Source organism: Microtus oregoni, unplaced genomic scaffold (genome assembly GCF_018167655.1).
Source record: "Microtus oregoni isolate MIOR12 unplaced genomic scaffold, Mior012 000014F_ref0000157, whole genome shotgun sequence".
Taxonomy (NCBI): Eukaryota; Metazoa; Chordata; class Mammalia; order Rodentia; family Cricetidae; genus Microtus; species Microtus oregoni.
This window is the reverse complement of record NW_024543073.1, coordinates 43,227,009-43,240,256: the sequence shown is the minus strand read 5'-3', so window position 1 is coordinate 43,240,256 and position 13,248 is coordinate 43,227,009. Positions and strand designations below refer to the sequence as shown.

The 13,248-nt window shown below is 39.0% G+C and overlaps 1 protein-coding gene across 1 annotated transcript in view; it reads left to right on the top strand.

The window, feature by feature from the left end:
• The window catches only part of Iqcm (IQ motif containing M), a 415,125-nt gene that overhangs the window by 164,228 nt on the left and 237,649 nt on the right, over positions 1-13,248 (top strand). Inside the window, exon 9 of the mRNA XM_041663710.1 lies at positions 11,812-11,956. Coding sequence (XP_041519644.1) covers positions 11,812-11,956 — 145 coding nt within the window. The remainder of the gene's footprint in view (positions 1-11,811; positions 11,957-13,248) is intronic.

Sequence of the window (13,248 nt, the reverse complement as noted above, 5' to 3'; positions counted from 1 at the left end):
AGAAATCCCCATTGTCTCAGTGTGTGGGTGCACCCCTCGGGGTCCTGAGTTCCTTGCTCGTGCTCTCTCTCCTTCTGCTCCTGATTTGGACCTTGAGATTTCAGTCCGGTGCTCCAGTGTGGGTCTCTTATCTACACGTTTTTGATTAAGAAAATGAAATAAATAATTTTCACTGGGAGCAGTTTTCTCTCCTGAGGATTTGAACATGGAATAAAATACTAGGTTTATCTGTAGCTCGACAGTTCTTTTTTTCTTTTGTTTTTAATTTTCGAGACAGGGTTTCTCCGTAGCTTTTGGTTTCTGTCCTGTAGACCAGGCTGGCCTCAAACTCACAGAGATCCACCTGCCTCTGCCTCCTGAGTGCTGGGATTAAAGGCGTGCACTACCACCGCCCGGCTGGCTCGGCAGTTCTTAAACCAGAGCAAACTGTCATATTGGGTTTTTTAATTTTTTTTTTTGCTATTTATTCTAGAGTTACAATAACTGGAAGCTTTCTTTTTCCCAAGCCTCTGGGTATTCCTGCAGTGTGAAATGTTTCCTTTTGAAAAGAACTGTATGCAACCATTCTCTCCCCTCAACATCCATCTTGGCAACTTTCAGAATCAGCAACCCCAATTTTCAGAATAAACCACAAATATTTTTTTGGCTGCTCAAATTCAAGAAAACCCCAAATAGATGTTGGTAACACTGTGAGAACATATGAAATATCCTCATCTTGAGGGCGAAAGCTTGGAAGCTCTGAAGACTAAAATGAATGAGAAGTGTGCACGTTTCGCAGAGTAGCCCCCGGGAAGGGCTTGCAGTTGTGCCCCTCAGCACCTGTGTGTAAGAACACAGCTCTCTGCTATGTGTAAGGATAAGTGCACACATTATGTTATCATTATGTATGATGACGTATTTTACATACATCATTATATATCATTCTGATATTAAATCTAATGTCTTGTAAGAAATAAACTTTTTAAATTGTTTTTATTGGGCTATACATGTTTCTCTGCTCCCCTCCCTTCCCCTTCTCTTCTACCCTCTTTTGTGCTCTCCACACTCCCAATTTACTCAGGATATCTTGTCCTTTTTTCCTTCCTATTTAGATCCATGTATGTCTCTCTTAGGGTTCTCTTTGTTGTTTAGGTTCTCCGGGGTTGTAGACTGTAGGCTGGTTTTTCTTTGCTTTATGTCTAAAAAGTCACATGTGAGTGAGTAGTTATTATATTTGTCTTTCTGGACCTGGGTTACATCACCAGGTAAACTCTTAATATACTTAACCCATTACTGATTCTTTTAGTTAGGTGATGTGTCTGTTTTACAAGTGAAGAAATGCAAGCTCAGATATGTAAAATCAAGTGCTCAGAGTTGAGTGAAACAGCTGATGAATGCCTGTCTGGCACCAAAGACTGCTTATTCTACATCTCTTGTCACCTACTTGAAATACTCCAGGCAAGACTGTTTCTGAATCTAATCAAAGTCAAATCATAGACCTGTCTTTGTAGCTCAGACCCAGGTGTTACACTGCCTACTTGAACTTTCCATAGCTAGGTCACACTTCATATAGCCGGAAATGAACTCATTTTCTTACTTTCCCAAGTACTTTCTCCCTTGCACTGCCTATGCAGTACATCAACTGTGCAGGACACTGCTTAGAATTAACTGCGTTTTTGACATTTTTATTGCCATACCCAATTGCTATGAGTTTCACATATTTTTACATTATCTTTCTCTCTGCTTCCCATCCACCGGATTTTATTTTAATCTGTTCTCACATGATTTCCAGCTGATTTCCTTGACTGTGAGCTTATTCTCATTTAGTCCTCTGTAGTCTGTGCCATATGTTATAAATTCATCATTGTTCCTTAGTTCTCCTGGTCTTATGCTACCTTACACTGACTGGACATGAAGTGTGAACTTCCTGACAAGGACATATAATCTCCTGTCTCTGGCTTCTGTCCTGATCAGCACATAGTGCTCCTTTGCATAAGTTTTAGAAATTAGTAAATTCCATATTGTGATTGCACACTGTTTTCTTATTGTTTTGATTACTTTTAATCTTAGCCAGGAAAATTGTGTCTTCTGATTATTTTCATAAACTCCAAGTCATTCAGGCAACCAACCCTCCCATTCCATGGTCCAAAGTGCAGAGAGGCAACCGACCCTCCCATTCCGTGGTCTACAGTGCCGAGAGGCAACCAACCCTCCCATTCCATGGTCCACAGTGCAGAGAGGCAACCGACCCTCCCATTCCGTGGTCCACAGTGCAGAGAGGCAACCGGCCCTCCCATTCCGTGGTCTACAGTGCAGAGAGGCAACCAACCCTCCCATTCCGTGGTCCACAGTGCAGAGAGGCAACCAACCCTCCCATTCCGTGGTCCACAGTGCAGAGAGGCAACCAACCCTCCCATTCCGTGGTCCACAGTGCAGAGAGGCAACCAACCCTCCCATTCCGTGGTCCACAGTGCAGAGAGGCAACCAACCCTCCCATTCCGTGGTCCAACCATCTGCACTCTACTGTTCAGTTCTCTACCTTAGGATCTTCTATACTGTGTACACAACTACCCATGGCTGTGCAATGCTTAATATTGTCAAGTTGACAGCGTGTAGACTCACTATGGAAGCGAATCTCTGGGCATGCTAGTGAGGAATTGTCTAGATTGATGTAGGAAAAGCACCCTAAATTGAGGCTGAATCCTAGATGAATAGAGGGGGGAAAGTCAGCTGAGCAGCATTCATTTCTCTCTGCTTCATGAGTGTAGACAGATTGTGACTAACTCTTTCTGGTACAGTAGTACCTCCCTGCCATCATGGACTCTATCTCCTGAGACATAATGGTAATGATGATACTAAATACTCTTCCTTCCGTAGTTTTCTTTGGTTAGTTATTTGGTCATAGCCAAGAGACAATCAACTAATATAGGCAGTGCAATGTTTATGACTTAGTTGAAAATATGAAGTTTTTATTTTTGTATTCATATCACCACATACTACCCTGACATATTATAAAGAGTCTCTATAATTTCAACTATATGACTTATTAGCCACTATTTTTCTTCTTCATTATCTTTCCATGTGTTTAAATGTTTTTATTTGGGTTAGATTATAACCCCTGACATGTTTTCTACTATTTTATTTATTTACTTATTTTGGTTTTTTTGATACAGGGTTTCTCTTTGTAGCTTTGGAGCCTGTCCTGGAACTAGCTCTTGTAGAACAAGCTGGCCTAGAACTCAGAGATCTGCCTGTCTCTGCCTCCTGAGTGCTAGTATTAAAGGTGTGTGCCACCACCATCTGGTGTTTACTACTATTTTTAAATATAGAAGAGTGTTAAACCTATGGCCTTTTCGCAATAAGTAATTAAGAAATGAATAAGTTAATTCAATAAAACATTATTTTTAGAAGTTTACCATGGCATCCTAGTGATGCACAACTTCTGTGTGTGCAGCTTTGATGTCTTATATAATGTAATTATATTATTTCCAGCTTTCTGAAAGAATAGTAGTCATTCATTACCTCTGGAACAAAAATGGACTCAGAGAATTAGCAATATTGAAATCAATATGAGGTTTAAAAGAAGAGACTTGTGTGGGGAATGTTGAATTTCTCTGTGGCAGTAGAATCTGATATAAAAACAACAGGAAGTACCTTTACAGGATCTGAGCCAATAAAAAGAAGATAGTGGACTTTCATTTAGTTATAAATTCTGTTATGGTCATTGATTTGTTGTTGTTGTTGTTGTTGTTGTTGTTGTTGTTGTTCTGTTGAAGAAGGGAGGGCCTGCTTTTCATCCCAGCCACCCGGCTAGCTTAACCCCCTAAATAATCACACAGAAATTGTATTAATTAAGTTACTTCTTGGCCCATCATATCTAGCCTCTTCTTGGCCAATGCTCATATCTTGATTTAACCCATTTCTACCAATCTGTGTAACACCACGAGTTTGTGGCTTACCTGGAAAGATTCTAACCAGCATCAGGCAGGAGGTTCATGGTGTCTGCCACACTGCCCTTCTTCCCAGAATTCTGTTCTGTCTTCCCCACCTACCTCAGTTCCACCCTATCAACTAGGCCAAAACAGTTTTTTTAATAACCAATGAAAGAAATACAAATACAGAAGGACTTCCTACACCATTGTTCTGTGACTGGCATGGCATTTTGTGGATTAGATGGCTTCTTTGTTGATATGGTTAAAGTTGATTTGCCTAATGACAAAATGTTAGAGGGACAGCCTGAGAGTGTAGTAAATGATGCTTCTAGGATAATACTTACATGAAGGACTGTTGCTGGTGGAATTTATGATAGAAATTCTGCTCTTGAGACTACCCAACAAATCACTGGTAACTGACAGCATGGTAGCAATCCTTTTACTGGGAGACTTCCAAAGTCTTTTGCTAGGCTTCTACCTTGGAACCCCATTTTTTTTTTTGCTATGGACAATATTTACTACAGTGATTGTTCAGTTTTCACTATTGCTTTTGGAAATCCTCTCAGTTTCGGTACATTTGGAAGTAATGAAATAGTTTTCAATTATCTTATCAGTCATAAACCAAAAGATTGTGGAGACTGTGATATTTAACTACCAACATATTTTCTATTACTCAGGAAGTTCTTTTCTTTTAGAAATTTGTTTGTTAGTACATGATTTTGGTATAACAATTGTAAAAATTTCAATGACACAAACAGGATAAATTTCTGAATATAATATATCTAAAATTTTACTTAATATCAATATTTTATTTATAATTTAAAGTAAGTAATTTTTGTCTTTTGGTAATGTTGATCAAACTTTTAGGTTTAGGTTAAGAAAGCACCACTTAAGATCTTAAAATTCAAATTTCAAAGTTACTGTAGCAATGTACCACCCATTTCATATTTTAGAGCTTAGAAAAACCTTTGAAAGTTTGATAAAATAGTAATCACCTCTCATTGTCATATTTCAAAACCAAGAGCAACAACAAAGTCTGTTGTTCAGTCTATTCAAGGCTTTCACGTTGAATGTTGACATTCTATAGAATAGTTATATATATATGTATATATATGGCTCCTAGGTACCTAGAGAACTTTCATTTACTTAACAATATATCCTCTTTTAGCTAATGTTTTTAATTAAAGTAAAATTATATCAATTCATATATATATTTAAATGTAATAAAGGTCACTAAATTTTCAATTCAATTCCCTGGTATATGATTTCATAGAGCACTCATACCAGTTGAAAGTACAGATGACTTTGAAAAGTCTTTGGCATTGTGTGAATACTTAATTTAACAAGACCACCCACTTAACCCAAATGACTGTGTCTGGTATAATGGCTGGGCAGTGCCAATATGTAGAGAGTTCTTTGTCGGATGGCTATGGAGGCATAGCAGCATAAGAAAAATCTATTTCATTGACCTTCGGTGAGATGTATCATTTTTGAAGCTTGTAGTATCTTGTGAATTGGAATTGAGGAAGCTAAAGATATTAGACATATTAAGAGTGCTCTTAAAAGTCATGTTTAAAACCATATTATTGAATCATATTATTAATCAAGACTTATCACATGTACTTGTATGTAATTTGTGATATTTTTTCCAAGCCAAATAAAATGTTTATTTAATGTTTTTTTTTAAATTTATTTATTTATTAAGGATTTCTGCCTCCTCCCCGCCACCGCCTCCCATTTCCCTCCCCCTCCCCCGATCAAGTCCCCTTCCCTCATCTGCTGGAAGAACAATCAAGGTTCCCTGACCTGTGGGAAGCCCAAGGACCGCCCACCTCTATCCAGGTCTAGTAAGGTGAGCATCCAAACTGCCTAGGCTCCCCCAAAGCCAGTACGTGCAGTAGGATCAAAAACCCACTGTGATTGTTCTTGAGATCTCAGTATTCCTCATTGTCTGCTATGTTCAGCTAGTCCGGATTTATTCCATGCTTTTTCAGACCCAGGCCAGCTGACCTTGGTGAGTTCCCGATAGAACATCCCCATTGTCTCAGTGTGTGGGTGCACCCCTCGCGGTCCTGAGTTCCTTGCTCGTGCTCTCTCTCCTTCTGCTCCTGATTTGGAGTTCAGTGCCCCATTTTTAATATATTGCATATCACCATAGAACCTTCATCTGGTGATGGATGGAGATAGAGACAGCGACCCACATTGGAGCACTGGACTGAGCTCCCAAGGTCCCAATGAGGAGCAGAAGGAGGGAGAACATGAGCAAGGAAGTCAGGACCACGAGGGGTGCACCCACCCACTGAGACAGTGAGGCTGATCTATTGGGAGCTCACCAAGGCCAGCTGGACTGTGACTGAAAAAGGATAAAACCGGACTCTCTGAATATGGCAAACAATGAGGGCTGATGAGAAGCCAAGGACAATGGCACGGGGTTTTGATCCTACTTAATGTTCTGGCTTTGTGGGAGCCTAGCCAGTTTGGATGTTCACCTTCCTAGATATGGACGGAGGGGGGAGGACCTTGGACTTTCCAGAGGGCAGGGAACCCTGACTGCTCTTTGGACTGGATATGGAGGGGGAGTGGGGGGAGAGGGGGAGAAAGGTGGGAGGAGGGGGAGGGAAATGGGAGGCTGGGAGAAGGCAGAAACCTTTTTTCCCTTTTTTTCAATAAAATAAAAAAAATGGGATACGAATCTAAACAGAAAATTCTCAACAGAACAATCTCAAATGGCTGAGAAACATGTAAGGAGATGTTCAACATCCATAAGCATCATGAAAATGCAAATCAAACTACTCTGAGATTCTATCTTATGCCTGTCATAATGGCTAAGATCAAAAATACAAGTGACAATTCATCCTGGAGAGTATGTAGAGCAAGGGGAACACTCCCTCATTACTTATGGGAGTGCAAAGTTGTACAGCAACCATGTAAGTTAGCACATTGATTTCTCAGAAGGCTGGGACTCTACTGTTCTTGGGCATATACCCAAAGGATCTTCAATCATACTACAAAGACACTTGCTCAGCTGTGTTTATAGCAGCTTTATTTTGATAGCCAGAACCTGGAAACAACCTAGATGTCTGCCGACTAAGGAATGGATAATGAAAATGTGGTACATTTACACAATGGAATGCTACTTACCTGTTAAAAACATGGACACCAGGACATTTTAAGACAAATGGATGGAACTAGAAAAAAAATCATTCTGAGTAAGTTATCTCAGACTCAGAAAGACAAGCATGCTATGTTTTCAGTCATAACTAAATATTAGCTGTAAAGTAAAGTATAACTATGTTGCAATCCACAGACCCAGGGAGACTAGGTAACAAGCAGATTTCCTTGTGAGGGGGAAATAGAAGAGATTTTGTGGTTGAACTGAGGGCTGGTAGAGATGGGAACAGGGGTGATCATGTTTTGGGGGTATGGAGAGAGCAAGTACTGAATGCTCAGTGGAGGTGGGCATTTTGGTGTCAGGCAAAAGTCTGGTGCAACAGAATCTCCCAGTAATCTACAAGGATGACTCCAGATAAGATTCCTAGCAATAGTGGATAAGTAGCCTGAGCTGCTCATCCCCTGTGACCAGATTGGTGCCCAGTCCAATTGTCATCAGAGAGGTATCTTTCAGCAGCTGATAGAAATAGATGCAAACCCACAGCCAAGCATTAAGTTGAGTTTAGGGAATCCCACTGAAGAGGAGGAGAAAGAATTGTAGGAGTCAGAGGGGAGAAGGACACCACAAGAAAACTCATAAAATCAATTAACCTGGAATCATAGAGGCTCACAGAGACTGAACCAACAACCAGGGAGCCTGAATGAGACTGAGCTAGGCACTCTGCACATATGCTATAGTTGTGTAGCTTGGTTCTCTTGTTGGACTTCTAACCGTGGGAACAAGGGTTCTCATTTATTCTTTTACTGGCTTGTGGGACCCTGTTCCTCATTTGGGTTGCCTTACCCAACCTTAATACTTGGGGAGGTGCTTAGTTTTAGTGCAACTTGATACGCCATGTTTTGTTAATATCTGTGGGAGACCTGTCCATTGGATTGGGGGTGAGAACGAGTGGGGGCTGAGGAGGGAAGACTGGGAAGAGAGGAGGAAGAGGAATCTGCAGCCAGGATGAAAAATGAATGAATGAATAAATAATTAAATATGTTTGTTTTTAAAAAAGCTACACCTCATAATAGTGCCATTCTTCAAGAGCAAATACGTTCAAGCGACCACAAACACTGAGTTTGATGTGCCTGTGAGAGATGTTTTAGATAGCTAGAAGTTCATTGGGAATGTGGATTTACAACTCAAAAAGGAGAATGGGCCACAGAAAAGATGAAATATTTACCCTTTGATCTTAAATTTCTTTCAAAGGACCTTGTGACAAAGTTATTTATTTTGTTAATTATTCTGTCCTGCCTCTTCTCCCACTGAGAGGAGCTCCTTTGCCTCAGTGAAGTCTCTGCTCCTTATTATGCAGCTGCCGTGTTGTACCCAACTGAAACATTCTCACTCTGGAGCTGTCCCCATGCCACTTAAAGTAGTTAACTTTTTCAAAACAGTCATCCTTGAAATCATATACACATAAAAAACAAAACTACTGTGCTGGTTGTATTTATATATATCTGTCATGCGTGTGTGTGTGTGTGTGTGTGTGTGTATAAAATGTGTGTAAAATGTGTGTTTACAAAAACAAAGAAAAAGATACCAGCATTTGAGAGGAAGTGAGGGAGCATGGAATGGGTTCGAAGGAAGGGACATGATTATGGGGGAAAGTGATATAGCTACACATTAATTGAATATATTTAAAATAAACTTTTAGTTAAAAATGAACTTTATTTTTCTTCAGAATACTCCACAAATTTATCAATATTAAAACAACAGAAGCCCTTGCCACAGTCATTCCTTACAACATTACAGTCTTTTGACTTAACCTAACTTCCTTCTTGATTTTCTATGAACAATCATGTTCTTATTTTCTTTTATCTCTGGTTACTGCTTTAATGTTTATGGGCTAGACCTATTTCCTTTCGACTGTGATTTATCTCAGTATTTCTTTTATAGAATTCTCTCATTACTGTACATAGTTTCTGCAACAAAGACATCTATTTCTATGACTCTAGTTGCCATAAAAAAAGAATGTTTCTAAAATGTATGGGCACAAGCAGGATATTCAGAAGGCACACTTGCCTAAGAGACTGATTCAGAATATTAGCAAAAACAATTCTGCTGACCCCAATGTGCCATTTTATGTTTCTACTTAGTCAAAGAAATAGACATTAGGCTCTAAATAAATTGCAGGAATGTTCTGAACTGTGCAGACACTTTTTTTTCTTCTGAGACAGGGTTTCTCCGTGTAACAGTCCTTGCCGTTCTGGAACTAGCTATGTAGATCATGCTGGCCTTGAACTCACAGAGATCCACCTGCCTCTACCTCCTGACTGCTGGGATTAAACGTGTGTGTTCCCACCACCTGGCTTCTTGAAGAAAATTTAATGGATATCTAAGATTTCTATTATAAAGGAATTACATTCTATTAGAAAGACGATAACCTGATAAACTGGTATGAGTTAGATACCAAATTGAGGAAAGAGACAGTGCCTTCTTCACTTCTGCTTGACTAAGATAGTCAGTAACATTTTACTGGCTAGGAAATGGATATCTAAATCACAATTGGTGTTTCCTGTATTTATTACTTACATATTTAAGTGTCTGCTTATGAATATGAGCTTAAGGCAACTATTTAGAGTATCTTTTTATTTCATTTTATTATTTTGAATTTTATTTCATGGACTTACTCATTTAAGTATGTTTTCCTTCTTACTTTAAAAGGCTTTGCAATAAAAATTCTCTTGGTTATTGCCATATGTCAGTGTTTAGATGGGATTCTTTTATTTTATTATTCATTTTTATTGAGCTCTACATTTTTCTTTGCTCCCCTCCCTGTCTCACCCCTCCCCTTCAGCTCTCTCCCAAGGTCTCGATGCTCCCAATTTACTCAGGAGATCTTGTCTTTTTCTACTTCCCATGTAGATTATATCTATGTATATCTCTCTTAGGGTGGTTCTCATTGCTGTCTGGGGTCTCAGGGATTGTGATTTGTGGGTTGCTTTTCTTTGCTTTATGTTTAAAAACCACTTGTGGGTGAGTACATGTGATAATTGTCTTTCTGTGTCTGGGTTACTTCACTCAAAATAATGTTTTCTAGCTCCATCCATTTTCCTGCAAAATTCAAGATGTCATTATTTTTTCCTGCTGTGTAGTACTCCAATATGTAAATGTACCACATTTTCCTTATCCATTCTTCAGTCTCTGGTCATTTAGGTTGTTTCCAGGTTCTGACTATGACAAACAATGATGCTATGAACATAGTTGAGCACATGTCCTTATGGCACGATTGAGCATTTTTTGGATATATACCGAAAAGTGGTATTACGGGGTCTTGAGGAAGGATGTTTCCTAATTTTCTGAGAAATCACCACACTGACATTCAAAGGGGCTGTACCAGCTTGCACTCCCACCAGCAATGCAGGAGTGTGCCTTTTACCCCACAACCTCTCCATCATAAGTTGTCATCAATGCTTTTGATCTTGGCCATTCTTAAAAGTGTAAGATGAAATCTCAGAGTTGGTTTGATTTGCATTTCTCTTATGACTAAGGATGTTGAACATTTTCTTAAGCGTCTTTCAGCCATTTTAGATTACTCTGTTGAGAGTTCTCTGTTTAGGTCTGTACTCCATTTTTTTTATTGGATTATTTGTTCCTTTGATGATTGATTTTTTGATTTGTATATTATGGAGTTGAGACTTCTTAGACAGGATTCTTAAGGCCTATTATATCATTTCCTAAGAGTTGATATAAATAAACACAAACACATTTATTAAGATAGGTACTAGGGTTAAGAAGCTACAATAGTCTTTAATGTTCTCTTACAAAGCCCTGAGCAGCACAAAAATTAGTAAAAAAGACAGTAGCTGCTGCTTCACAGATGGAACAGGACAAATGGAAAGTAAACAAGGAAGGGTCTGCTCTTGCTAATCAGGAGAGGAAATTTGTTCCACTAAGTGTCACTGTGCTGAAAGAAGCCACATGACAGAGTCACAGAAAAGACCGACTGAAATGCTCTTAAGTCAGTAAGAATTGGGAAATATCAATCAATAATTTATGATGACTTTCGTATTATACTATTGTTAGAAAACCTAACCTATATTTTATCCTGTATTTTATATTAGTTACTTTTTTAGTATTACTAATTTCTTGACAAAAAGCAATGTAAAGCTGGATTTACTTTTACTTTCAACTCAGAGAAGTACAGTCAGACACAGGAGGAAATGTGTCCTGGGTTGCTCTCCTTTTTTGTCTTTCTGTCATAAATTACCAGGACCAACAGCAACTTGTGAGAGTGGTGTTTGTTCTTTACCCAGCACAATCTCAGTCACTGGAGGAAGGCAGGGAAGGAAAAGGAACTGCAGTCAGGTGCTGAAGCAGAAGCCATGGAGTGGTACTTACCGGCTTTCTTGCCATGTCTTGTTTGCCCTGTTTTCCCATACACCCAGCACCACTTGCTCAGGGCTGGCACAACTCCTGGTTGGCTGGGTCCTTATGTGCAATAGTTAATCAAGGAAATGTCTCCAAAGACTTACCTACAGGCGATGCAATTGGACATTTTCTCAATTGTGGCTTCTTCTTCCCAGATGAATCTAGCTGTGTCACAATAACAAGAAACTAACCAGCTCAAAAGATATTTTGATGAGAGCAGTTGTCAGGGAACAGCAGACAGTGGTGGAAGCATTTTTCTATGCAGAAGACTTTCAAAAATGGCTTTAACCTAAACTGTTCATTGTAGATGCCCAAATAGGTATAACTAATAGAAATATATGAAGAGCATTATCATATTTTTTATTTTCATAGTCTTCATATCATGGACCAAGTTTGAAAGCAGTTATCACCATGTATCAGTGCTTAATCCACCGTATTAGACATCGCCTTGGTCTTTGGAGGACAAGACAGATTATAAACTTTGGAGAGCTAGAGGAATGGATGGACAGGAAAAAATGTAAGTATTGTAGTCTCTTCTTGTTTGCTACTAAGTTTAGAATGAAGTTTTAGACAATGAAAAGACCTTTTATCTATTCCTAGCCAAGAAGGCAAACTTTAGTTTATATTGGGATTTGTATTTTAAGGTGGCATTCTGTGTACTTGGATTCATTCATTAAGTCTTCAGTTTATAAACAGTAAAATTCTCCTTTGGTGACACAAAGTGTAAAAGGATATTTAAAGGGACAGTACTGGAAAGACAGGCAAAGAGTCAGATTTCACATAAGATAAAAATCCAAGCTGCTCCAGAGACCTAAGGTTCATAAAGAAGTAATGAGTCTATTCTTTCCTGAAGAAGAGAACAAACCAGCCACATTACTTAGAGATGATCTGTCTATCTCTCATCCTTCTGTCTGTCTGTCTGTAGATATATCTATCTATCATCTAATGAGACAGGGTCTCACTTTTCCAGGCTGACTTTAGAACTCTCCACGTAGCTAAGAATGACCTTGAACTCTAGTTCCTCATCCCTCTATCTCCCAAGGGGTGAGATTACTGGTTTATATCACCTTATCTTGCAGTGTTGGAGAACTCAGAGTTGTATGTATGCAGGAAAATACTTTACCAACCAAGTGACATATTCAGTATGAGACACTATTTAAAAAAATCCAGATTTCCAAGAAGTTTTAAATGAATAATTTAGCCTAAGCCCTGAGTCTGGTAGTTTGAACTGATCATAGAAGGCCTTGAAAGTTATGGTTGGGGTCTCCACCCTTTTGGGGAGAGATGGGTTACTCCTGAAACAAGTATAAAATTTTAATTCTAGGTGAACATTAATGCACACTGAGAAGATTGATTTACACATTACTTCAAGTTATTGGGAATTCTGCTCATTAAACAAAGACAATTTTTAAAAAATAATTTTATTTATTTTTGCATACCAACCACAATTCCTCTTTCCTCCCCTCTTATATTTTTGGGCTTGAGAACAGGTCACAAGATACACAAAAAAAATCTACTTTAAGAGTTTTATTAGCAAAGGGAAAGGAAAGAAAGGAAAGGGAAGGGAAGGGAAGGGAAGGGAAGGGAAAAGAGGGTAATGTCCAGGCCTGTAGGAAAAATGCATGGAGAGAGAAGAGAGAAAGAGAGAGAGAGAGAGACCGAGTGGGAATGAATGTCCTGTTTTAAAGACACTCTTGCACATGTGCAAGGGGTTTAACTAGTTACATTATGCATAGATTATGTAAGACTTAAAGCCCAGAATAGCCAGGCAATTTGTCTGAACACTGAAGATACATGCAGGGCCTAGGA